The sequence below is a fragment of the Phaenicophaeus curvirostris genome, chromosome Z, assembly GCF_032191515.1.
Source record: "Phaenicophaeus curvirostris isolate KB17595 chromosome Z, BPBGC_Pcur_1.0, whole genome shotgun sequence".
In the NCBI taxonomy this organism is placed as follows: domain Eukaryota; kingdom Metazoa; phylum Chordata; class Aves; order Cuculiformes; family Cuculidae; genus Phaenicophaeus; species Phaenicophaeus curvirostris.
In genome coordinates this window covers 62,140,248-62,167,732 of record NC_091431.1, presented here as the reverse complement: position 1 = coordinate 62,167,732, position 27,485 = coordinate 62,140,248, and the positions used below count along the sequence as shown (strand labels likewise).

At 38.9% G+C, this 27,485-nt stretch overlaps 1 protein-coding gene across 2 annotated transcripts in view; it reads right to left on the bottom strand.

The window, feature by feature from the left end:
• Nucleotides 1-818: 818 nt before the first annotated feature.
• Nucleotides 819-27,485, bottom strand: part of RICTOR (RPTOR independent companion of MTOR complex 2) — an 82,964-nt gene continuing 56,297 nt past the window's right edge. Inside the window, exons 23-38 of one of the 2 annotated variants that reach the window (XM_069880072.1) lie at nucleotides 26,386-26,550; nucleotides 25,854-25,930; nucleotides 25,660-25,738; nucleotides 24,697-24,806; nucleotides 21,566-21,653; nucleotides 20,730-20,822; nucleotides 19,787-19,893; nucleotides 18,897-19,126; nucleotides 17,101-18,109; nucleotides 14,358-14,535; nucleotides 12,959-13,043; nucleotides 11,361-11,594; nucleotides 5,954-6,106; nucleotides 5,057-5,180; nucleotides 4,019-4,157; nucleotides 819-3,862 (exon numbers count right to left, since the gene is read on the bottom strand). In XM_069880072.1, coding sequence (XP_069736173.1) covers nucleotides 3,788-3,862; nucleotides 4,019-4,157; nucleotides 5,057-5,180; nucleotides 5,954-6,106; nucleotides 11,361-11,594; nucleotides 12,959-13,043; nucleotides 14,358-14,535; nucleotides 17,101-18,109; nucleotides 18,897-19,126; nucleotides 19,787-19,893; nucleotides 20,730-20,822; nucleotides 21,566-21,653; nucleotides 24,697-24,806; nucleotides 25,660-25,738; nucleotides 25,854-25,930; nucleotides 26,386-26,550 — 2,946 coding nt within the window. In that variant the 3' untranslated portion in view covers nucleotides 819-3,787. The remainder of the gene's footprint in view (nucleotides 3,863-4,018; nucleotides 4,158-5,056; nucleotides 5,181-5,953; nucleotides 6,107-11,360; nucleotides 11,595-12,958; nucleotides 13,044-14,357; nucleotides 14,536-17,100; nucleotides 18,110-18,896; nucleotides 19,127-19,786; nucleotides 19,894-20,729; nucleotides 20,823-21,565; nucleotides 21,654-24,696; nucleotides 24,807-25,659; nucleotides 25,739-25,853; nucleotides 25,931-26,385; nucleotides 26,551-27,485) is intronic. The other variant, XM_069880074.1, reaches the window with a different exon arrangement.

Below are 27,485 nucleotides of genomic sequence, written 5' to 3'. Positions count from 1 at the left end.
CTCATCTACTATACCTTTAATAAGCACAAGGCAATAGAATTGTAACGTAAGTTACAGGACCTTCTGTCAACTGGCTCCAGTGAAGCTCTGAGTAACAGGACTTCTGAAGAAAAGAAAATCTCAGAGATGCTCCAAAGCCTGGCAAGAACTCTTCCACTGTGATCACTCAGCTTCAGACCACATCCACTTACAAGGTAACACCAGCTTCCTGCAGTCCAAAAAGCCAAATACTAAATCCAAGACACAGAAGCAGCAACAATTCTTTCATCTCTCACAAGACTTTGATTATCATCTTTTTCTCGTGTAGCTGCCTTTCTTCTCAGACACCTAGTAAAAGTGCTATAGGTTTTTTCAGTCTCTCACTGCAAGTTGTAATACCACTACATAGTTTCAAAATAAAAGGACAAAAGGATGAGGATTCCTACTGCTACCTTTTTAAATGCTTATATGGCCAGCTCACTTCAATCTGCACTGTGCCCTAAACTACCAAACACTTCAGTGCTTTGTTGTGTCTTGGGAAAGCCAACACCAAAAGCCAATGAGGGCACATTCAGGGTATGTATATCAAGTCAAATCAGAGCTACCAGATGGCGAAAAGCGACTGTTTCAAATACAAAATGCCAAGGGCCCAACTTACAAGTTGGGCACCTCAAGACCTAACTATCTCCAGCTTCAAGTGATGTCAACAACAGCTGGGGGCATTTGGCATCTCTGAATTTCAGACAGCTGAAAAGATCTCTCTCTCTTTTTCTCCCTAAGGGCACACACAGCACCCAGCTTTGTACTTCTCTCTCCTCAGTGGAGGGGAACAAGCTCTCTGCCCTTTGGAAAGGGCTATCCCTTTCCACTAAGATACTAAGAAAATTAGCCAGCTGATGTAGTAAGCTGAATGTGATAGGCTTCACAGCCAGTCTCTCCTTCCCGCAAAGGCTTTCGCATCAGAGCTGACTATTACATGTTAGCACGTTGAATAATTCAGATGTTTTCTTTGCCACAGCAACCAAACTGTATTTGTATATAGTGAAAGATGAAGCTATGCACTTTTTCTGTTTATTTGACAGTATCACCAATTGTTTTGATGGGAAAAATACAAAGCAGGTGGTCTGTCAGCTTCCCTTGCAAACCTTTCCAGAAGTGGAAGGAGTCTTCATCAGGGTTAATACAAGCACAAATTTTATTTACTATCATTTTTCCTTTGGAGTTTTATCATGAAGCAAATAAAACCCCAAAGAAAGAACTCTGAAAGGGATATTTTAAAAAAGAAATACATAGAATTAGAAATTCACAGTTTATAACTAGGCCAATATCAAATTCCTTCAATAGCAGTATCCCTTCATTTGCCAATTGAAACATTAATGTGAGCTTAAAGTAAATACGTAAATTAATTCTGGAAATGTATGTTATGTATAGTACAGAACTTACATCCTTGATGCTACTTGTTGAAATCTACTGACACTCATACACTTTCAGAAATAAATCATGTCTTATAACTGAATTTGCAGCCATAATTTGTACATCAAGTTTCTGTTGTCATAGATCCCCACACAAGCGAATACTTCAGAACACAAGTATTTCAGGATGGAGCTTCTTTCAGAAGTAAATATTGACATCACTTTTGCTTACCTTTTTATAAGAAGAGGTCTTTCAACAGAGCTTTCTACATTAAGTGCTATGGGTTAGACTGGTAACAAATGAACAAAGGTGTTTTTTATAAAAACAGGTGATAAAACTTGTTTATTTTGCTCAGACTGCAGAAAATCTTCATGGAGTTATTTGCTGTAACCCCAACTAGTTATTAAAACAAATCTATTATACTCTAGCCTAACTGAGGTAGTGTTTGAAACTACTGTATAAGATATGCTAGCCCCATTTTTGGGAAAACTATGTTATTCCTTTGGAGTTTATACCACTATTTGGTCTACTGTGACTGACATTTTGGTTTTACAGAAGCATTTATTTCTATGACCACAGAAGTCCAATAATTACTGGTGTGGTATGTTTTCAGAGCATTTCAATCACGCTTTGACACACAGACATAATGTTTGTGTCACTAACCACAGAAGAGTTTATTTTTGCTCACTTTTTTTAGGGGGAACTCCTGAAAAGATAATATTAGGAACTGAATTTAACTATGCGCAGCAACTTATAATCTGCTTTACCAGAAACTGATGGTGTGCAGTGCACATAAGAAGTCAGTGACGTGATAGCTGCAAAGCAGTGCTTATACAGTAAGATGAAATTTCCAATAAGAACAAATAAATTGTACCTTTCACTAGGAATCATGTTTTACTGTTCACAGGACTACTTACTGAACTCTCCAGTTGCATGGCTAGTAAGAAGACGATAAATTTTGCTTATCTTCACTTCGGTTATTAATCTGACAATTATAAAAAATGGTTAAAGTGAAAGGATAAGAGTATGTTCTACTTAGTACAGTCCAGCTGAATTATTCACCTATTTCAAAATCAAAGAGCAATCCTTTCTCTTATAGGCATTCTAACAAAGATGGCCATGCTACTGTATATACACATTTGCATATATTTATATTACCTTTGTATAAAGGCTTCTGAATCTTTAGATCACTGATAAAAGTGATGGGAATACTTACTTTTTCTTTAAGCTTGCACTCATTAATTTAGAAACCTCACTAGTGATGTGATAGAGGCTACTATTTCAGTCATTAACAGTCACTGTATCATTTAACTTTTGCAATAAATCTTAATACCGACTGAAGTACTGCTGCTCCAAAATTTGGTACTTAAGGCTATTCACTACAACTATTAGTGCTACCTGATGCTTGATCACTCATCCATTGAAAATTCAAATAAACCTTTGTTTTTATAAAAGGCTGTTTCCACAGAACCTGGGAAATACTCATTATTACATCTTCTCACAAAAGCAGCAATGATTAAATGTCATCAAGTTTGGTTTACACAATATTCATTCATCTGATGAAAACCATGCTTTTTAAAGGATTTTAGTTAAGAGTAAGACCAACATTCATACTACATGAGCATGAATGCAGAAACTGCAAACACATGCATATCATTCAGGGAACACAATCTGATTTCAGCACTTAAAGTTTAAATGATTTGTTATTTAAAAAAAAAAAAAATCGAACTGTAGTGAAAATCCTAAACTGGTTCAGATAAGATACATGTATGTAAATGTCACGATATTGGACAGACTGCTAATAAAATGATTTACAACTATAGAAATAGTGAAATAACATAATGGAAACCTCAGATTCACAGAGGCTTTTCTTTCTGTCTGAAACCCCCTAAGTAGTGTTATAAACAATACAAAATCCAGCAGATGAGGGCTAATCCCCTATATAGTGCCCATGACTAAAGCATGGCTCCCCATTGAATGCACCCTCATCTGTGATTCCTGGTATCCAGGGGTTAAAAAGCAAGGCATTGTTCTGCTTCACTGGAACAAAATTGGAAGTTAATCCAGAAAAAAGTCTCTGCTTGTTGTCCTATTTTTTTTAACTTATGGTAGAAAATTAAACGAAAACTTGTAGAGGTGTTCAGTGCTCAGCTCTTGCATATACTGGTAATTCCTATTATTAAAACTATGGTAATGTTTAATAACTCCCCAAAGGGCTCAGAAGACTGGGGCAGTAATTGGCTAAGGAATAAAAAGTTTTCAGTTCAGTCTTCAGGTACCAGTAGCTTCTGGAACAGTCTAAAGGATGATGCTCCAAGCTTTTTATCCAGTCAGTCAGAGGTTGTTTGAGGATTTAATATAGTCTATATATGCAGAGTACTGCGCGAGACAGTTGTCAGGATTCAGCTGGTGTATTGATTACTGGCTGCTTTGTTGGCGTTGCTAAAATAGCCTCTGCTTCTTCATGCATCTAGAAGAGACACATGAATTACTGTTATTAGAGAGAGAGACACCATAAAATGGTTTCCTTTAAGACACAATTGAAAGCATCTATTATTCAGAACATGTGATCTACACCCAGCTGGCACATTTTGCTGCATTCAATGCACATGATCCCTCTACTTACTTGTAAGAACTGTACATCTTGAAATAGCTCCTGAATGAACCTTCGAGATGGAAGTCGAAATGTACAATGTGCTAACAAGTAGGACACCTCAGAGTAAAGGCATATGTCATCGAATGCTTGAGGATACTTCTCCTTAATTCTGAAAAACAAGTAAAATAAAATTTTGGAAATCTTTAACGTATTCCCATCATATCTTAAAAATCTGTTCAATTAGATTTTTTTCGTCATCATTAACAAATAAGTAGTTTTCAGTAACAGGAAACTCTGGATGAAATCTGGATCTGATGAAGCAAGAAAACCAGAACAGACAGTGTTATTTTGTACCAAACTGGAAGAAATCTATAGTAATGTGATGATACAGAATATATAAAAGTTGCACATAAAAGCTGGTATCACCTCATCTTAAACTAACAGATATAGAAAGAGAACAATATATCAAGGAATTGACATCCACACATACATTAGTAACAAAAAATATGGAAAAACTAAATTTACTTGGTTTGGCACTTCTGCATTTTCTTTTAGCAGTTTTATGTTAGTTTCAATGCCACCAGCCCACAAACTTACAGGTTTTATTATAGTATTTGGTTCGTTGATTTATAGTCCTATAATTTAACATGTCTTTTTTCTATAAGTTAAGTTCCACCAGTTGTACTCTTACTCAAAACAGATTTGCATTTCTCAAGACATTGCCTTCAATTTGTTATTCTGCTTGTTTGATGTACATTATTTGACACAAATAAAAAATAATTATTGTTTCTTTTTTAAAGTTGCGTGATATACTTGGTACATAGTGAAACTTCACTACAGTCAAATTACTGATTTTAAAAAGACTGGTGAAGAGTAAGAAATTAAAGACAGAGCAAAAATATTAAAAGGAATACCTTTTGCTTAGCATTTATGTTACATTTAATTATTCATTCCTATCTGCTTGACAATTTTTTGAAAAGTCAGAAGTAAGGTTAATCACTGTCCAAGAGATCTCAGAGAATATAAACAATTAGTGTTGCTAAAACAGCTGAAATGTATTGAACTTACGTCAGAAGTCCAGTTTCATGGCCCTTAGTTCCTACTGAACTACTCAAATTGATTACCAAGCGTAAGACTTCTTTCCGTAGAAGTATCCTGCACACCGGTGTATCGTCTGGGATTGATTTCACTCCTAGAAACATTAAATAGTATAGAGTTTAAAAAGAACAGTCTTTGATTGTGCTCATCTTATGCCACACAAGTTTGTTGCAGCTTTCTACAAACGCACACACAGTTACGTATGTATTCTGAACTCCTAACATACTTCCACTGAAATGAGAACTTTTAGAAAATACTATTTTCAGGAATTTTTACATATGAATATTTTTAAAAAGGTAAACTACCGTTTCATAAATGGAAAATCCAGTAAGATTCAAACACAGTGCTGTCTCTACCACTAAATAACATTGCGAATTGGGCAAGTGATTACCTGCTATATTTCTATCAGATGCTGGAGAAGTTAGCAACCAGCTACTTCATAAAAAATTATGATAATTCAAAAAGTTAAAACACAACCCTAAAAGTCCTCCTCCTTAATTCCAGCAGTGTAGGGAAAAAAAGGCAACCGATTTTGTTGTAACGTTGGACACAAACCTATTTAATAACCTGCAGAAATGCAGTACAGCAAAAAGGAGAAGCCTTTAAAAGTATTTCTCCCATCTTCTATAACATCACGGACAACGCAACTACCTTCCTGGATAATTAATCATCCAAAGGTATTTTTGGGTTGTCATTTTTATTCTTGTTCTTTTATTGTGGGTTTTTTTGGTGTTTTTTTTTTGTTTTGTTTTAAATAAATGAGAATTACTTTGTTGCACTATGCATAAATGAAGTATTTTTCCACAATATACAAAAAATACTTTTAAGAATTACAGTCTCTAATAATAATAAAGCTTTCAAACTTACCTAGTACTAGTTCTGTACTTTTGGTACTGCTAGCTGAACCATGGGATACTGCATCACTGCAGCCTGAAATTCCAGAAAATTTGGAGGAATGCACATCTAAATGATTGTGTATGGTCTGCCCACACCAGTCAGTATACGGAATGTCTGAAAAATCTAACAAACAAGATGTTGCATCTTTGGCATTTATATTTAGCCTCATTTCAAATGCTTTTCTTATTTTCAACATGCAAGACACTGATACACAAAGTACTATGCATATAAGCCAGCTGAGAACTAGATGTTATGATTTTAGACAAATCATACTCAAGTACATCTAAAAATTACTTAAAAAAAAAATTTTAAAACACTTGAGGGAAAATAATGAACTCTTAGACACTGAGGAAGCCTAAAAGCTGTTATCACACAGAGCCCTTCTTTATATAGCCATGCTCTATTCCACATCAAAAAGATGCTCTTGTACCTGTGTGGTTTTTTTTCCTCTTAGAATTATCACAGGTGTTGCAGAAAGGGCTCCAACTTCATCAACAGAAAGATGTGACAAGTAAGATAATTCCAGGAGGTTTTACTATCCGCAGCCACCCACATTTTGGATGCACAAGATGAATATAAATTCAAGCTGTAGTTAACCACAGAAAAGTATAGGTCTGAAGGGACTTCTGGAGACCACCTAGCTCAACCCCTTGCTCAAAGAAGGGCTCACCACAAAATGAGATCAGTTTGCAATGTGAAGAGTTTCCCCTTATTTTCAACTGGAACTTCTATTCCTACAGCATGTATTTGTGGCCTCCTGTACTGCACATCTCTGACAAGAGCGTGGTACTGCCACTTGCTACTGCCTCTTACGCTATTTGAAGACTACAACTGGGATTTTATTTGTGATATTGTCTCGATACTGAACTCAAGCTCAAACTCAGCTCTCCGGGCCATTCCTCACCCTTTGTACATACTCCCCCTTGGGGTCAGCACTCTTTATATCTTACTACCAGAATGCTTAACATTGTTGTTATACAGTAAGGATTCAGACTTTGATCTCTTCAGCAGGCTGGTTGGTGAAGTCTCATGGGAGACAGTACTCAAGGGCAAGGGAGCCCAGGAGGGCTGGGAGCTCTTCAAAGGGGTGGTCCTAGCAGCTCAGGAGAAAGCCATCCCCGTGGTCCGGAAAAAAAGCCGGCAGGGGAGAAAGCCAGCTTGGTTGAATAGAGAGATATCAAGAAGAAAAGAAATGTTTATGGCCTCTGGAAGAAGGGACAGGCCTCTTGGGTGGACTACAGGAGGGAAGTGAGATTGTATAGGGAAAAAATCAGAAGGGCTAAGGCTCAGCTAGAAATTGGATTGGCCAAGTCAGTGAAAGATAACAAAAAATCCTTCTATAAATACATAAATAATAAAAGGCGGACTAGGGAGACCATACAGTCCCTATTGGACACAGAAGGAACAACAGTAACAGGGGATGAGGAAAAGGCTGAGGTACTTAATGCCTTCTTTGCCTCAGTCTTTAGTCGTAAGGAGGGTCATTCCGTCTGTGTACAAACCCAGGAGCTAGAGGAGCATAATGAGGCTCCCATGATCCAAGAGGAGGTGGTCAGAGCCTTGCTAGCCCAACTGGACACCCACAAGTCTATGGGGCCGGACGGGATTCACCCTAGGGTACTGAAGGAGCTGGCGGATGTGCTGGCCAAACCCCTTTCCATCATCTTCCAACAGTCCTGGAAGACTGGGGAAGTCCCACTGGACTGGAGGCTGGCTGATGTTGTGCCCATCTACAAAAAGGGCCGCAGGGAGGACCCAGGAAACTACAGGCCTGTCAGTCTGACCTCAGTGCCAGGGAAAGTCATGGAACAGGTGATCTTGAGTGCTATCATGAAGCACATGCAAGAGAACCGGGTGATCAGGCCCAGTCAACATGGGTTCACAAAAGGCAGGTCTTGCCAGACTAACCTGATCGCCTTCTATGACAAAGTGACCCGGCTACTGGATGAGGGAAAGGCTGTGGATGTGGTCTTCCTGGACTTCAGCAAAGCCTTTGACACAGTTTCTCACAGCGTTCTGCTTGAGAAACTGTCAGCCTCTGGCCTGGACAGGCGCACACTCTCCTGGGTGGAAAACTGGTTGGCTGGCCGGGCCCAGAGAGTGGTGGTAAGTGGTGTGAAATCCAGCTGGAGGCCAGTGACAAGTGGGGTTCCCCAGGGCTCAGTGCTGGGTCCAGCCCTGTTCAATGTCTTCATCAATGATCTGGATGAAGGCATCGAGTGCACCCTTAGCAAGTTTGCGGACGACACTAAGCTGGGTGGAAGTGTCGATCTGCTGGAGGGTCGGGAGGCTCTGCAAAGGGATCTGAACAGGCTGGACCCCTGGGCTGAGTCCAATGGCATGAGGTTTAACAAGGCCAAATGCCGGGTCCTGCACTTGGGGCACAACAACCCTATGCAGTGCTACAGACTGGGAGAAGTCTGTCTAGAAAGCTGCCTGGAGGAGAGGGACCTGGGGGTGTTGGTTGACAGCCAACTGAATATGAGCCAGCAGTGTGCCCAGGTGGCCAAGAAGGCCAATGGCATCTTGGCTTGTATCAGAAACGGCGTGACCAGCAGGTCCAGGGAGGTTATCCTCCCTCTGTACTCAGCACTGGTGAGACCGCTCCTCGAATACTGTGTTCAGTTCTGGGCCCCTCACCACAAGAAGGAGGTTGAGGCTCTGGAGAGAGTCCAGAGAAGAGCAACAAAGCTGGTGAAAGGGCTGGAGAACAGGCCTTATGAGGAGCGGCTGAGAGAGCTGGGGTTGTTTAGCCTGGAGAAGAGGAGGCTGAGGGGTGACCTCATTGCTCTCTACAACTACCTGAAAGGACGTTGTAGAGAGGAGGGTGCTGGCCTCTTCTCCCAAGTGACAGGGGACAGAACAAGAGGGAATGGCCTCAAGCTCTGCCAGGGGAGGTTTAGGCTAGACGTTCGGAAAAAATTCTTTACAGAAAGGGTCATTGGGCACTGGAACAGGCTACCCAGGGAGGTGGTTGAGTCACCTTCCCTGGAGGTGTTTAAGGCACGGGTGGACGAGGTGCTGAGGGATATGGTTTAGTGTTTGGTAGGAACGGTTGGACTCGGTGATCCGGTGGGTCTCTTCCAACCTGGTTATTCTGTGATTCTGTAAACATCCATTACTGGATTATCTTTTCATTACAGACAGGGCAAAAAGGCATTTCCTGGTTTTGGCTGGGATGGAGTTAATTTTCCTCACAGCAGCTAGCATGGGGCTAAGTTTTTTCGATTTCTGCTGAAAACAGTGTTGATAACACAGGGATGGGTGGTACAGCTGACCACAAGGATATTCCACACCACATGATTCCATGCTCAGCAATATAAATTTGGGAAGAAGAAGAAGAAAAAGGAAGCATGTTTGAACCTATGGTGTTTGCCTTCCCAAGTAACCATTACACATGGAGACAGCTAACACCTGCCTGCTGATGAGAAGTGGTAAATGAATTCCTTGTTTTGCTTTGCTTGCATGTGTAACTGTTGCTTTACCTATTAAACTGTCTTTATCCCTACCCGTGAGTTCCCTCAACTTTAACTTTCCGATTCTCTTCCCATTCTCATTGGGAGGGAGTATGCAAACAGCTGTTAGTTGGTGGTTTGGGTTAAAACACAACAGGGATGTAACTGCAAGCTGTGTAGAGGAGGTTAAAAAAATAATTCTGAATCTGATCTGAATCCCAGAAATTAAGGCTCAGCTACAACTCCTTAGATTTCCTCAGTTTTTTTTTTATGGTACAGACATGCTTTGAAGTCAGACTTTTTTAATTTGAAAGCAGTTTTCAGGATATGGATTCTAAGTACTGAATGAGGTTTCAAATCTTATAGTTTAATAAGTTCTTAAAAATATTTTAAAAAAACATGCAGGCCCCCTGTCATGGATCATGGAACAGATCCTCCTAGAAGCTATCCTAAAGCACATGGAGGACATAGAGGTGATTAATGGCAGCCAGCACAGCTTCAACAGAGGCAAACCCTGGATGACCAACTTAGTGGCTTTCTATGATGGGGTGATCACTGTAGTGGACAATGGAAAACCGATGGATGTGATCTGTCTAGACTTCTATAAAGCCTCTGACATGGTCCCCAACAATGTCATCCTCTAAACTGTAGAGATGTGGATTTGATGGGTGGATGGTACGGCGGATAAGAAACTGGTTGGAGGGTCATATTTAGAGAGTAGTGGTCAATGGCTCAAAGTCCAGATGGAGATCCATGACCACTGGTGTCCCTCAGGGGTCCATACTGGGACCAGTGCTGTTTAATATCTTCATAAATGATATTAACAGTGAGATTGAGTGCACCCTCAGCAAGTTTACAGATGACACCAAGCTGAATGATGTAGTTGCCACACCAGAAGGACAGGGTGACATCCAGAGGGACCTAGATAGGCTGGAGAAGTGGGCCTGTAAGAACCTCATGAGGTTCAACAAGGCCAAGTGCAAGGTTCTACACCTGGGTCAGGGCAATCCCTGATTCCAGTACATGATGATTGAGAGCAGCTCTGCAAAGAAGGACGTGGGGATGCCAGTCAATGAGAAACTCAACATAAGCCAGCAATGCGCACTCGCAGCCCAGAAGGCCAACTGTATTCTGGGCTGCATCAGAACAAGCGTGGCCAGCAGGTCAAGGGAAATGATTCTGCCCCTCTATTCCACTCTTGTGAGACCTCACCTAGAGTATTTTGTCCAGTTCTGGAATCCTCAATGTAAGAGCTGTTGGACTAGGTCCAGAGGAGGGCTACAAAGATGATCTGAGGGCTAAAGCACCTTCCCTATGAGGACAGGCCCAGAGAGATGGGCTTGTCCAGCCTGGAGAAGAGAAGACTCCGAGGAAATTGTAAAGTGACCTTCCAGGACCTGAAAGGAGCCTACAAGAAAGCTGGAGAGGGACTATTCATAAAGGCTTGTGGTGATATGACAAGAGGGAATGGATAGAAACTGGAGAAGGGCAGATTTAGACTAGACATTAGGAAGAATTTCTTCACCATGGGAGTAGTGAGACACTGGAACAGGTTGCCAAGGGAGTTTGTGGCTGCCCCATCCCTGGAGGTGTTTAAGGCCAGGTTGGATGGGGCCTTGGGTAACGTGATGTAGTGGGACATGTCCCTGTCCATGGCAAGGGGATTGGAACTAGATGATCTTTAAGGTCTCTTCCAACCCTAACCATTCTATGATTCTATTCTTCCTAGCAGCAGTAGAAATCAAAAAGATGGAAATGACTGTAGAAATATAATAGTTTACGCAGTGATCTTACTAAGGAGAATTAATTTCAAGTTCAATAGTTAGTAAGAAAAAAACCTTACAGATTTATCAATTTTAAAGACAAACAAAATGTAATGCATTCCTTCAGTTTTATTACAATTCCCAACAAGGAACACTAACCTGTACGATTATATGGAGAGTTCACTTTGTTGTTAGGCTGATAACCCAGTATCTGAATGCAGACACAGTAAAGGCAGTTCTCATCTGTGTGCTCCTGTAGCCCTGTATCCTCTGTATTTTCTAAAAACTGAGAGGCATCTGAATGGCTTGTGTTCATTATTTCTGTGAGACTGATCTGTTGTCGGAGCATCTGAAAAGGGCTTTTTACAACATCACTTGTACCTGATGGAAGACCTGTAGACAAGCAATTAGACACCAGAAATAAACCAAAATGAAGCCAACAACATAAACTTTTCAATCCTTTTAAAGCTGGGAAGGGAGGTGTGGGTGCATGTAGACCTTAAGACTTTTTGGTTTTTTTTTTTTGAGTGGTTAAACTCCCGAAATTGCTTATGTTGGGAAACACAAGTCACATTTTAGCCCTCTCTTATCATATATAGCAAAATGTTGCAAGAGACAGAATACAACCTCTAAACACACACACGCTGTAAGAAGATATGTGGCAAATCCTGATGATACATCAACACTAGTAACAGTAATACCCTTGTAACGCTAATACATGACACGTTTTCATAGTATCAACCAAGATTAGCAGAACAATATACCAGATATTTAAATCACACATGCACCAATGAACGCAGAACCCCAATAAAAGAAACTATGATTTAGTGCCTGTAATAAGGCTAGGGTAAACAATGTGGAAAGAAACTCAAGACACTATACTGACATGCTCTTCCCTGGGTGGCAAATACCAGCAAATGCAACTTTGAACAAGGGTTAGCTACTACCAAAACCAGGAAAATCAGCTTTATACTTTACATTAGCGACACAAAAGAAAGAAAAACCAAAATTAGTAAGATATGTCTATCTGGCTGCTCACAGTCCTTATAATAAAGTTCCAGTTAACTAAGTGGCAAGGTAACAGCTACGCTACACTAGACTACTTAAGGACCAGTTTCAATGCTTCTTTTTCAGTTATCCTACTGAAAAGACACACTGATACATATTGCCCTACAGATTTCTGACTACCCTGGAGTAAACAGGAAGCACATTCCAGAACAAGCCATGCATTACAGAGCATTTGCAATCCTCTTGCACCATGTCCCATCACCTCTATTGTTCAACTGCCACAGAAACATCAGAGAAAGACAAAATTTACTTTCTGAAATACACACCTAACTAACTCCTTCATTGCTTCCTATAAATTCACATGTAATCAAAGGGAAGTAAAAATATAACAGCTCAATATGTGCAGGCATACCTTTTTTACCTTTGCTTGTCTTTTACCATTTTCTTTAATGCAATATCGCTACCAGCCTCCAATTACCATTAGCTCATTTTAAAAGACATGCAGACTTTCCTCCTTCATTTATTAGAACAGGACTAAGCTTATATTGCTCTGAAACTACGCATTATCTCAAACTGAATAAAACAGTGAGTTAACGGCCTGCTATCCTGAATCCAGAACGCAGCTCTCAATTTAATAGGTAAAAATAACTTTTTCTGTGAAGAAAAATACAAGGAATAAAACAACACCCAATCTCATCCAATGTACAAACGAACAACAGAAAGGTACAGAAGAGGAACAAAAGCAGTACCTCCTGCATCAGGTGCAAAGACTCTAGTTCCACGGTCATCAAATGGAGGTGCGGTTTTCTTCTGGAAATAAGGAGTTTCCTTTACCTGGAATATTCAAGTGAAAATTAAAATTAGCATAGGTGATAATCATATACAATGGAAAACCAGCTTTGTATGAGACAACGAAATGTTACCCATTTTTCATTTCAGGAAAGAGATCTAATTAGAGGAGGAAATCAAGAATGGGCTCAAAAGTACTAAAGAAAAAAACCACACATTTGTGAACGAAATTTTTTTAAGCAAGGCTTATAAACATTAAGTAAACGTTAAAACATAGTGCTGACAGACTGCAAAGAAACCAGTGGCTCAGTGGCTTAACGATCTGTCCGTGATCACTACACCACTGGAGATACCCAGAATATCTAAAAAGTTGCCTGTAAGACGTAAAGTTGAGACGTCTCAGCTGTACAAAAAGAAAGATAAGAAACATAGGTAACAAGATAAGGTAAACAAGATAAGGTAAACACAATTACGTCACAAAGACTGAAAGAGAAAGAAAAAGCAGTCTTTGCATGAAGGGAGCAGAGCAGTAGGTACAATTGAATAAGGTGCTCAAAGACATGTTTTAGTAGCAGATAGGAATGGCTGGTCTTGATCATCCAAGAGGTCTCTTCCAACCTGGTGATTTTATGATTCTATGATGGAAAATCTTGCCTTTGCTCTGGCTTTAGTATTTTTTTTAGATTAGTAAGAAAGTAATTCAGGTTTGAAAGGAAAAGACTAAGTAAACTAAAGATAAGCCACTGATTTACCTTTGGCATACACCATGACCTGGTTTTGTTCATTAAGTAATAGCATTTTAAACCTTGTGATGCATAAGTTAGATAGGAACGTGCTTTAACAAAGTATGAAGAGGAAGGCAACTGATAGAACACTTAAAATAATTTGCTTTGACCTCTATCTGTGGGGTTAAGTAAAGACAATATAATTTTTGCTATGATGATATACATACAAATAAAGTAATATTTAATCAAGATCAAGGTAGCAGGAAGTTAACTATGTGATTACGTACATCATTTACAGTTGACCAATGAACACATCAATTAGTTGGCTAAAAGAAGTATTAGATGTCAGACTAAGCTAATTTTAATACAAAAGCTAGCTGTCAACTAGAAATCATAGACAGCATACTTACGATACCATTGTTTAATTCTAACCCAGACTGTCATTATTGCCCTAATCATACAAAATATACTAGCACTTTTCTTTAAACAGGGTTAGAAAAGAAACTCCTGTTTTCCAAAACACATTCCTTGGAAGTACCACAACAATTTTTCCACATTTTTCGAGATGAAAATGCAACAGTTGACTATCTTAATTTGACTGACAGGTAAATTAACCCATTAAGTTAGCACATACCTGAAATATTTCATTGATATCTACTGGGAGAGCAAGGCCAATGTAATCATCAGAGCTACCATATGTAGCATTCGAAACCATGGAGCGAACAGAGGAGGAACGCTGAAGTGTATTTTGGTTAATAGGGCTTAATAAATCTTCTTTATCTAACGATGCATAACTCAAAGCTTTCATGAACCTGTAACATTGAAATAATAAATCACAATCTTGATAAATGTCTCATTTTCTGGCACATTACAAGTAAGGAGTGCTTATACTAAGACTACCCTCAACTTCTCATTGTAGAGCCCAGAGCTTGTTACTCTGTCAAATTATAGCTATAGGCTCACTGCCTTTTCTGTCTCATGTTGTCCTGCATGGTTTGACAGCTCCCCTTGTAAAGCTTTTTTTCTTGGAAGTCCTGGATCAGAGACTTGAACGACAGCAGGATAACACTTCTGCTTGAGGGGCTGCCAACCCTGCAAAACCATAAATTTTCTCCAACTTACCATGCTTCAAATACTTGTAGCCCAGACATGGTCAGTAAAGATTTAGGCTTTTAGATTGCTAACTGCTTCATTTTGAAATACCTATACACTGAATGTACCTCCCTTGGATATTCAGGAAACCTAAGCTGAGCAGGCACATCCCTGCAAACACAAAGCTCAAACTTGCTAGGGTACCAGTGATGCAAGCAAGGAACATTTTTTTTTCTGTACTCTAAAAAAGCCCCAGTGTGAATGTGCAGAAAACTAATTACAGTAGTAATTACTAATTAATTACTACTAAAACAGTAGTTTTCTTGCTGATAACTAATTCTGACCTTGCTAATGACAGTTGCAGTGGACTTATATACAATAGAAGCCAAACTGTACTTCAAAACAATAAGAGGAAATGGCCTCAAGTTGTGGTAGGCAAGGTTTAGAGTGGATATTAAGAAAGCATTGGAACAGGCTGCCCATAGAATCAGTGCAGTTACCATTCCTGGACATATTTAAAAGACATGTAGACGTGGTGCTTAGGAACATGGTTAAGTGGTGGACTTGGCAGTGTTAGGTTAACAGAATGAACCCAAGAAATTCTTCTGAAGACTTACAAAAAATAGTCTTGGTAGACAAAGTAACAGAATATTTCTTTCCTATTTACAACTTAAACATCAGTTAAGGGCAATATTTAGCTAGAACTAGTAGCATAATCTGAAATTAAAAGGACTATAATAATTTGGTAGAGATACTCAGCAGTAACCAGTAAGAAAGACACATATTAGCTACACCATAGTCTTTCCAATCAATTATAGTACTAACCAACACAAACTGACAATCTCTTGTAACATGTACGTCTGCAATTTTTAAGCCTTTTCAGAGATAGGGGAACACAAGACATTTCAGTTCAATATTAAACTGGTCAGCTTAACCACCGATGTAAGAGATCGTGAACAGTTAAGCATCAAGAATATTGCTAAGTATTACATTGCATGCAGAGCATCATGATAACAGTCCGCTGCAGCAAGGCTGTCTTGCACATCAAGAGCATGACTACAAGGAATGGTACAACACTGACAGTCACAACAGAACCTGTACTGCCACTGAGATGTCTGAAATGTTTCTGCACTAGCATGGGATGACAGTGACAGAGCAAGGAAAAGCACTTCTGATTCCAGGGTAGTGTAGCTTTAACTAGTGAATCATCCTTAATTTAATTAGCACACTCACTCTACTTCCAGCTTAACTGAACAAAGGGAACAACTTATCTTTTATGGCATCTTTGCAGAACCACGTGAAAATATCAACAAATGAATGTTGCTCTTAATCAGGACAAACCCACCAAGTAATAAAAAGGCACTATATACACCCAATGGCTACACAGAGTGCAGTTCACGGACCGGGCAGTTGCTGTTCCATGCAGCAGGCAAATGACTAATGCTACTCTCCCTTCTCTCATCTGAGAGAGGGTATTTCAGTAAGAACAGAGATAGAAAGTGTTTTATTCCTTTTAATAGTAATGTGAAAATCCAAGTGCACTAGCTGAAAGATAATTTGAAAGGAAAAAGTTGGTCTAAGGGCTGTTAAGACAAAGTTGTTAACTGTTAAATGCAGCTGCTGGGAACACTGTCAATGTTATGACCTATATATCTTATGTAACTATCCAATTAGTCTTCAGAACATTTAATATTACTCAAAAATAAAGAGATGACACTGTCACCTAAAAATAAAAGCTATGAATAAAATCTTAGCTCTTAGTTGTAGCTAAGATGCCAAACTGACATTCCTATTAGGGGCACCAGTATCTCATCACTGCTCTCAATGTCATAGTAAATACAGATATAGTGTATTGGCAGGAGTTCCTGTCCTAAAAACCTCACCAAGCAGCAGAAAAACCTCTTCCAAAACACAGCACTGACTACATGGGCAATTTTGTGTGATTGCCACCATAGTAACATTAGCAATGTAACTGCATTTAAATACTAAAAAAAGTTACACAGGAAGAAAATGTGATAAAAGGAAATGTTTTCTTTTGTCAGTAACAGCATTAGAGGGGCTGAGCACAATTATGAAAACTGGCCTTCTCTGACAGCACTTAGAAAGCTGAGAATTCTCTTTTTACTATTCTCCCAATAATGATACAACTTTCACTGGAATTATGAAACATCTTGCAACAACCGTCACTTTCAGGTGAAGTTGGAAAAAATATAAGAAAGATACTTTCCTTATTTAATTTTTCTTAGAGCTTTAAACTAAGCAATGAACACATAATAATCTCTTACCGGCTTGGGGTTAACCGAGAATCCAGGCTTCCAGACTTCATGGTAATAGTGTCAGTAAACAGCACATCCTTTGCTGGAGATGCTAGGGCTTCAGAATGAGACAGTGAAGGATGCATCCTCTGCTGTTGTAAGCGTTTTAGTGTAGCATAGCCAAAGGCATCTCGAGAACTTGTGTAGCTGAAGTTATAGTCAGCAAGACTTTTTATCGTAGCAAGAGAAGGAGCTTTAAGAGACTGGGCTCTTCGGGGAAGAGTATGAGAAGACCCTGGAGGTACCAGGGATACCGAGTTGGATTTTGAGAGAGGCAGATGATTAGACTGCGGTGTTGAACAGTGACTTGGTTTAACTGTTTTTGTGCTTACCACAGTGCTCAAACTTCCACAGTCAGTATCTACATTTGTAGTGTCCACACCCACAGTCTCCCTAGAAGGGCTAGAGCTCATTGAGCTTATGCCACTTGTTGTGGTATCCGTATTAAAACTTAAACTACGACTTTTGAAATGTGTTTGTGTAGTACCATCACCTATCAGCCTTTCTCTGCTTGTGTTTTCCCGGTGAATTTCATTTCCAAGACTTTTTGGCAACTTCAAATCATTTTCTCCAATACTTGGGGTACTATCATTGTCTTCCATGTGCTTACTTCCAACAAAAGAAGTTTCCAGTCGTAAAGTCTGGATTTTTGGAACTCTGAAAACAGGGTTGAATTCTTCCCCAGAAGGTTCTGTTACCGTACGATTTCGCCTCAGGCCTGATTTACTGTCAGATGATGTCAGCTTTCCTCCTTTTGGATCACTGCTACTCCTATGTTTTTTATTAGGCAGAGTAAGAGAGTTTAGAATGCGATTTTTCACAAGCCTACTAGAAGAAAAAAAAGGGAAAGGACTACGGTCTTTGTCCTTTGAAGGTCCAGGTCTGTCATAAAATATTTGCTCTGCATCTTCAGTAATATCTAGGAAGAATGTACTAGTGGAAGTACTACCAAAACGGTCATCCTCCATGATGAACATACCTGAAATTATATAAGACTTTGTCTTGGAAAATGGACATTTCTTCAAAGTGTATAAACTAGGCTGTGAAAAAGTAAACAATTGTATAGAAGTCGAAGTGGGAGATTAGGTGATTTACTGAAATTTTAATTCAAGATCCTCTTCTGCAGAACTTAATAGTGTAAACAAAGTATCTTGAGGAATATGTGAGCTGAAGGTCTCATTGCTTCAGAAGAAAAGCCATACTCTTACTTCAGTGCAAATATTCAGCTAATAGGGTTTCTTCTGAAAGACCTATAAGCCCCTTTAATGGTATTGAAGTATGGTATACTAGATTTAAATTCCACAGCAAAATTAAAAGATATTACGATACTCAAACCACACAAGAACTGAAATACAGCAATATTGTGTGCATATATACACAGACTATTTGTATTTATGTTCTAGAATATTCCTTTGAAAGCAACCATGTAAAGGTATCTTAATAACTAAGCATGGAGATTTCTGCATGACTATTGCAGCAAGCTGCAATGACTTAACATAAAAACTAGTAACTTGCCCTGATGTTACAATTCCTTATTTCTACACTAAAAGTAAACCAAAGACTCTTCTCTTCCCTTTCACTCGTCTACATCTCCCTGAACGTATACATTTCCATCCCCTTGCTTGCATTCTTCTTTCTTGCAATAACACCCTTACACCATTTCCCTGAACCTCCACCTGCCAAAAGGCTGGAAAGAACACAAAATGCTGTTTTGGGTTTGAGTTTGTTTGTTCTGTTGCATTTGTTTTGTTGTACTTGGTACTTACTTGAAGGAGCAGATTCGCTTTCACTGTTATGCCTAGAACTGGTGGACTCAGAGTTCAAGCTTAGAGTGCTGGGTATAGAAGAAAGTTCATTGCAGAGCTGTTCCATGTCATCAGGGACCACCGGCCAAGGCTGTCTACGACTGTGCCTCACTGCATCCCAGTTGTGATGCTTCAAAATGTCACATCCTTGTTTAGTTTTGGCTATTAGACCAAGCACGTAGACACAGGTTCTGTATTTAATGTATATATAGAAAAAAGAGCAACAATAATAGCATCTAATTTAACTAAACTTATTTCTCTTTTGAAAGGAAACAATTTCAAAACAATTAACGAGAAACTTCAAAAAAGCTTCCCAGAAGCTTTTTATTAATTTTTATTTGTAAAACATTGGAAACTTAAGAAATGGACTAAAATATCTGAGAACATTATGTTCAAAAAAACTTCCCTAATTATTATGAAAGCCTGATTAAATATGGTAAACTATCACCTTTAAAAACACAAACGGAAGGACAAACATTAATGTAGCAGCAATATTAGGCAAAAGACCATCTCTATGCTTTTAAAGACCCCAAAAAGACACTGAATAAAAATTACAGAATGATAAATTGATGCTAGAGAAATAAGCAGATACTAGTTTGTTTTTTTAAATACAAAGAGAAGTACTACGTATCTTTTTCACAGGTTACATTTGCTTACTAAATATTCTTTAGGACTTCCTATACAATTCTGCGACTGTAGAGGACTGAGATCAGTACTCAGTCCTTAATCAACTTTATTAACAAATTTCCAAGTAACCGCAAAAACTATATTAATGAGAATTAGACAAGGCTACTTGAAAACCTATTGCAACTACTATCTATAAATATTATGTATAAATCAGACACACATACCCTCTAACAGAGAGAACCTCACAATGCTGAGCAAGTGCCATTATGTCAGGAATCACATTTTCCTCTTGAAGCAAGTTAAGACCCCAATTTGATGATCCAATATTGCCCTGGAATAAAAGTTTGTCAAGAAAGTTTTGATTTGGATGTGATCCCTATCATTGTAAAGCTTTCAAAATTTTTGTCTGCTGGTAGTACAATTTCAAGCCGCATCTTCTCAAAGCAAAGGGAGATTTAAACACACTTTTTTGGCATTATCTAGTCATGCAAAACAAAAAAAAGAACTATGCACACTTTGTATAATATCTAAAACTGATCACAATTACCTTCTATATATTCCCCACTTAACCAGTTCTACTAGCCAGTGGTATGATCTTGGTTTACTCATTTTATATTCCTCTTGCACAGGCATTTTATTACTTATCTATAGTATCTTCCAGTAATTGTCACTTCAGACAAATATTCCAAAGTAAACTTTGGGGAAGACAAGAAAAAAACAGCTGAAAATGTGGCAAAGCAAATTTAGAAGTCTAGCTTGGAAACACTAGGTTTTTGCCTACCCCAAGTACCAAGGGTGTCATGACCATATATATTCACACACATTAACAGCAGCAGCAAGCTTTCTTCAAGAAACACTGAGTTTTGGACCACTGCAGTAAATATACTAAAATCAGATCAAAGCACTTGTATCTACTGTTTCCCTATTAATATTGTTGTTACATGTGGCAATTTGTTAAAAAAAAAAAAAAGACAATGTGACTATCTAAAAACTCAGAACATCAAAAGTAAACCATATGTGACCGAAAGTCCAGTTAAGGTACAGAACACCAACCCCAAAAACTCAAGATGTTTCATGACAAAAACACCAATAACTGATTCTTGGGGATTTTGCTTAGTTATTTCAGAATCAAGAGTCATAACAGAACTTAAATAACTTATTACTAACCAAGGCCCAAAGGGCTGCTTTCAGCTGCTTAATTCCTTCCCATTTATCCAGCATTGGGGAACGAACAGTGTAACTTAGATCTGTAACAATACTCTGAAGAAGAAAAACAGAAGGAAAAAAACAACCTCAGCTGAAAATGAAAAGATTCAAACAGGTTCTCTTGCATTTTTAAGAAAAAGTAAAGCATTAATTTAAAAGCATGCATCCTAAAATGAATAGCAGTTGAACAGCATAAATTAACAGCAATGGCAATTCAAGTAGAAAATGTAACCACTGATTGCATCAAGTCAATTCAGATTTTGTAAAGGGAACAGATCTGATTAACACAACGCAACATAAACTTTCTCTTTGATATTTCAGCTATCATATTCAATAAATTACATCATCTTGCACACCCACATAAAAAGTGAATTAATTTAAGCAACCATGAACTGGCTTAAGGTTTGGTTTCTTCACTTTTAAAGATATTAGAAAGAAATTTTATTCACTCATCACATTTTTGTATGTATAAAGGATAGGCACAGTTTTACTTGCCAATATACAATTCACTCACTCAGACTGAAAAATAATTTCTACTGGTGAGTTACTTTCCATTCTAGGATTCTGCTAGCCATCTCAAGAAAAATGTTGCAAGGTATTCACCCAATACTTCAGCATCAGGAAGGAATTTTCCATGACACTTGATGGCAAAGACTGTCTTCACAACTTTGTGACCCCATTTAATTTAATACTTTCATAACCAACTTATTTTGCAATGACTGTTTAAATGCCATCTCTTTTAAAACATTGCAGTACTCTTTAAAATCCTTCAAGTTATAAACAGTTACTATCCTCACCTGAGACTCCAATAAATGGCAGCCCGTTTTATGGTGCACCAGTTGGCCATAAAGGTGAACTGGCAGGTAGACATGTGGACGCTGTAATCTGGCAGAAAGAGAAATCATATGCTTTCCCAACAATTCTGACATTTTCTTTTGAAATAAATTACACTGTAGTGTAAGGCAATGAGTTACTCTTGAAACTTTGCAGAAGAGAATTCTTTTTGAGAACTCAGAACAGAAAAGAATTTTTCAGTTGGAAGGGATCTAGAACAACCATCTAGTCCAACTGTTTGATCACTTTAGGACAGACCAAAAGCTAAGGCACTTTAAGGGCATTGTCCAAGTGCCTCTGAAACATTGACAGGTATGGGGCATCGACCACCTTTCCAAGAAGGCTGGGCAAGTGTTTGACCATCCTCTTGGTAAAGAAATGCATCCTAATGTCCAGTCTAAGTCTTCCCTGGTGCATCTTTCAACCATTCCCATGGGCCCTAACACTGGATAGCAAGGAGAAGAACTCAGCACCTCCTTCTTCACCTCTGCTCCTCAGGAAGCTGTGGAGAGCAGCAAGGTAGCCCCTCAGCCTCCTTTTCTCCAAGACAGAGAAACACTAAACTCTCACCTACTCTTTATACTATACGCCTTCCAGACCTTTCACCAGCTTTGCTACCTTCCCTGGGATGCATTCATATTCTGGGGCCCAGAACTGCACACAGCACCCAGGGTGAGGCTTCATCAATGCTAAATACAGTGGGATAACCACTTCTCACCAGCTGGTTCTGTTGTGACTGATGCACCCCAGGATGGGGTTTGCCTTCCTGGTTGCAAGGGCATTGCTGACTCCTGTTGAGCTGCTGCCAACTGGCACCCCAGAACTCTTTCTGCAGGGCTGCCCTCCAGCCACTCATATCCCAGTTAATACCCGTGCCCACTGTTACTCTGAGGTGCAGAATCCAGCATCTAGATTTTTTAAATTTCATCTCATTAATCATTCTCCAATACTCCCATCTACTGAGATACCTCTGCAAGCCCGTCCCCTCAGGAGGCATACTGACTATGCCTGATTGCACTGTTCTTTAATTGCCTTTCAAAAGTACCCGGTGTAATTTTATCCATAATTTTTCCAGGAACTGAGCTTAGACTACCAGGTCCATAGTTCCCCGAGTCTTCTCTTGGATGCAAGAACTAGTTACTATTGCAGAAGTGGAATATTCTGGCTTGAGCTAAAGGAAAATCAATTTTCTAAATTCAGTTAAGTCTCATTTAAGTAGCTGTATTCTTGAAAGTTGCAGACAGATAGCATGTTTTTCAGTCAACTTGTTTTCAAACAGCGCGGTTTTTTTTCAGACACCGTTCTCTTGAGAAAAGATCATGCCTTGTCTTAAATATGATATGTGCTGAACAGATATGTCATCTTCCATAATCATTTCCATTTGTTTGTATTCTCTCTATCTAAAGAATGTAAAGTCAGAAAGAAAACTGGTACTGCACCAATTAGTGGAGACTTGGCTGTAGTGAAGATCATAGTAACATTAAAATGAGTCTTTGTAAGTAACAGAATATGCATGAGATTTCTGGGAAATGTTACATATATAGAATCATAGAATAACCAGGTTGGAAGAGACCCACCGGATCATCGAGTCCAACCATTCCTATCAAACACTAAACCATGCCCCTTAGCACCTTGTCCACCCGTACCTTAAACACCTCCAGGGAAGGTGAATCAACCACCTCCCTGGGCAGCCTGTTCCAGTGCCCAAAGACCCTTTCTGTGAAGAATTTTTTCCTAATGTCCAGCCTAAATCTCCCCTGGCGGAGCTTGAGGCCATTCCCTCTTGTCCTGTCCCCTGTCACTTGGGAGAAGAGGCCATCACCCTCCTCTCTACAACCTCCCTTCACGTAGTTATAGAGAGCAATGAGGTCTCCCCTCAGCCTCCTCTTCTCCAGGCTAAACAACCCCAGCTCCCTCAGCCACTCTTCGAAAGACCTGTTCTCCAGCCCCCTCACAATCTTTGTTGTTCTTCTCCGGACTCGCTCCAGAGCCCTGTAGATAGGAAATATATTCTGTAACCAGCTCTGGTGTCATTACACGATTGGTGGAATTATCCCCCCTTGCGTCTGCCACTGTAATAAACGATACTTGCTTTCTAAAACTCTAAAACTAGTATTAGAGAATTTATGTGCCGGCACATTCAGTATCATCTGAAGTCCTTCCTGTAAAGACTGGCTCACTTGGAGTCTGCAGGGACCTCTCCAAACTCCCAAGACTTCTGGAAGATGATTAGAAATGTGTCCTGCCATTACACCCACTAGCTCCTTCCATACTCCAGAAGGAATTCCATGAGGCCCCATGGACTTTGGAATATTCAGCTGATACAGGCCTTTTGTGTCTCCTCCCTGCATATGTGAACTACAGGTCTTTATTCTTCCTGTGAAGCACAACCTTGATTCAGGGATCATAAAATTTCACTGTGGCCAAGACAACCACCTACCATCACATCTCCCACAGGTCCTCTTCTATTCAGAAAGAGCAAGTCCGGGAGGTCGTCTTTCCTAGCTGACTCACTGAGTATTTGTGAGTATTTCCAAGACCTGCTCATCACCAGAACTATGATATTCCCAGTGGTTGTCTGAGAAGTTGAAATCCCCCACAAACACATGGGCTACTGATTCAGAAATAGAATGCCTTATCAGTGCCAATACCCTGGTTGAGCAATCAGTAGTAGACATGTATGACACCACCTCCTTTATTTCTTGTATTCCTCCCACAGTGACAGCTCCACCTTGCCTACCCTGCCTACAGCCCTCCATCCCAGCACTGCAATCATAGGAATCATTCCACCAAGTCTCACCAACACCAATGGTACTATAGCTCTGGGAACTGACTAATGCTTCCAGACCATCCTGCTTCTCATACTCAATGTGTTGGTGTACACACATTTCAGACATGCTCCCAAGTCCTCCATGTGATGAGGAGCAGTGTAAATATTTCCCACTGCTACTGCCACCCTCAGGCAATACCATGGCAACCCCTGCCTTATCTACTGCAATCGTTTTGGTATCCCCTTCACCCATCGATTTTAGTTTAAAGCGTTCTTTATCAGTCCTGCCAGATCACACTCACAGATGTATTCTCCCAGATTTACCTTTGGTTGCTCCGACGAACATAATTATCACCATCAACAGGTTTGCGGTATGTTGTAAGTGCTTCATTAAGTTGTTCTTCAATCAATTCAACATATTTTAAGTTATATTCCTAAAACAAGACAGCCAAAGTTTGACATTAAACATCCAGCGGTTTTATTTTACAGTACTTTATAAGGAAGCAATAATTGAAGTGTTCCTTGAGGAAGGCAAATCTTTATGATTTGAAGGTACGGCTCACCAAAATTCCTGCACTTCATCTGTACACTGAATCTACAGAGTCAACAACTGTTTCCATAATTATGTCAGTAAATGTGTTAAAAAAGGAAGGAAAGAAGGAAATACATCACAACTGACTCTAACTCAAATAATGTTAGACCACCATGCATTTCATTATTCCTACAGAAGTGACAGCTTACAAATTAGTTAAAAAAAATTGCCAACAAGAGTGAGACCAAGCACTTCTAATCAATTATTAAAACAAACCAATGTATGAAGAGTTGTATTCTACTCACAACAATAGTCTTATGTTCCTATTCACCTCAAAACAGCATAAACTATTTCTATCCTCAAGAACTTTATATTTAACTAATAAGCAACAACCAGAGGTAACAGGTATCTTAAGAAGTGTTACTCCTTTTACACACTTCTCTAGATAAGATTTTGCACAACAACCTATTTCAGAAAGTCACTATACTCCTTAAATGTTTGCTCAAATATAAAAATTACATAAAAGGCCTGGGTAAATCAAAAGCAGACATGTATGAAAGAGCTATAAAGCTGCAAAGTCCCTGCCAACCTTTTTCAACTAGACTGTAAGTCATGGAGATAATACAAACATTGCGCATTTATATACATGCATTGCTACTGTCAATACATTTAAAAACCTCTGACTTCTTAAACCTACATATTCATGCCCTTCCACCTTCTAGTATCACATGCACGTATTTTATTCTTAGCTTTACCTTTTGCCATTTTTCCATTTGTTTTGTTACATAACCTCTTTCATTCAGATATGAAAACCCCTTTGGAATAGACAGAAACCTGTAAAATAATATCAGACAGTTAGTACTCCACTTAAATGATGTAATTTGAATAAATACAAGTACTTCTTTGTTTCCACAGTATAATGAAGTCAAACATCATAGTCAACATTTACCTTAGGAGCAGAAGTAAACCCTTGTCTCCAAGATGAGAAAGAGCTGGTTTCATTTGGATAAGGGCATGAAGATTGGCCTAAAATAATTAAAAATGCCAAAGAAGTATCTGAGCACAATATATTCTGAAAATTACCAAGTGCATCAAGCTGCCAGCAATGAAGCACGTTTTTCACAAAAGGAAGTATCAAACACCACTAACCTCATCCTAATATTATACACTTTAGGTACCTTCTGATATTAAACATGTATTATTTCACAAGAAGTATAATGATCAAAATAGCTGATCTAGCCTGAATTAACATTTAAAAGTAGGCATTAATCCAGAAGTCTACATACTTGGCATTAATACCACAGTATTTTCACCAAGGGGATCAATTCTATAAAATAGTATAAAGCCCAACAATGACAATAAAAAAAGCTACACCATCAACAGCTTTCTGCATACATCTACTTTCATACAGATCGAAGGGGTAGGGAGCAGCTTACATAGCAGCATACGAAAAGGAGAAGAAAGAGGGAAAGGATGCTCACCTTGTCTTCACATGCCTCATCTAGAATATCAAGTGCCTCAGAAGAAATAGTTTTATTTTTATCATGTAACTGGGTCACCAGTAACTCAATCCCCCAGTTGCTGAAGAACTCTACATTAGCCCTCAGCAATACTCGTAAGTGTTTTGTTGCATACAATCTGCAGCTCTGCAAAAGTAAAGAAAACACTTTTTTAAATGGAAGAAAAATAGCTAACACAGTTAATGATTTATCACTTTAAAAAAATACATTCCAATTACCATATTTTACAGGAAGGAGCTATGATGCACACTTATGCATTAAAACTACAGTCTATTAAGGCAATTTCTATCTTATCAATTGGGAAATTTGAGATCACAAGTAATCTAGTCACTGCAAGACTCTTTGGAAAGCCCTTATCAACTAGTCATTCACTGTGATAGCACCACACAGACACTAGGATCAGCAGTAAAAATACCTTGTAAATGGCCAGTGCAGCAGCATGCACTTTCATGCATGCAATGTTTTGCAAAAAACTTTAACAAGCAAATATTAGAACTTCTGTGGAACTTTTAATAAGTTTTGAATAGTTTCCCAAAAGTATCTGATCTTCAAAACTTCTCAGAAAACTTTCTAAATATTAAAACGTTATTTTCTATAAGACAATTCCCAACACTTAAGTTTACTGCTATGAATTTCCCCAGGTGACAGCAGAACGAAATATCCTGTCAGTTCCTGTACTGCTGTTCAAAACTTGCTGAATAAACACCATAAACCGACACCATTTTCTATTAGAAAAAAATACACAAAAAATAGAAGGAAACAGGCTTAATCTACAAGAACTTGCAGTGCCAGAGTAATCCTGACTATGTACGCTTTCTAGTAAAGGTGTTATCTATACCTAGACAAGCATAGCTGGAAAAAAAAAAATCAGGTACCCAAAACAGTCTTCAGTCCCTACACCTTTAAGGCTATTATAGTTATAACCAAGTTTATTTTCGATATGTTGAAATACAAATGATCTATGTTGAGATGTATGTGAGTATCTGTACTTCAAGAGATATGTGAATTGGTCCAGGCTGGACAGCACTACCCAGGTTAACTCTGGGTTCTTCTCCAGAAAT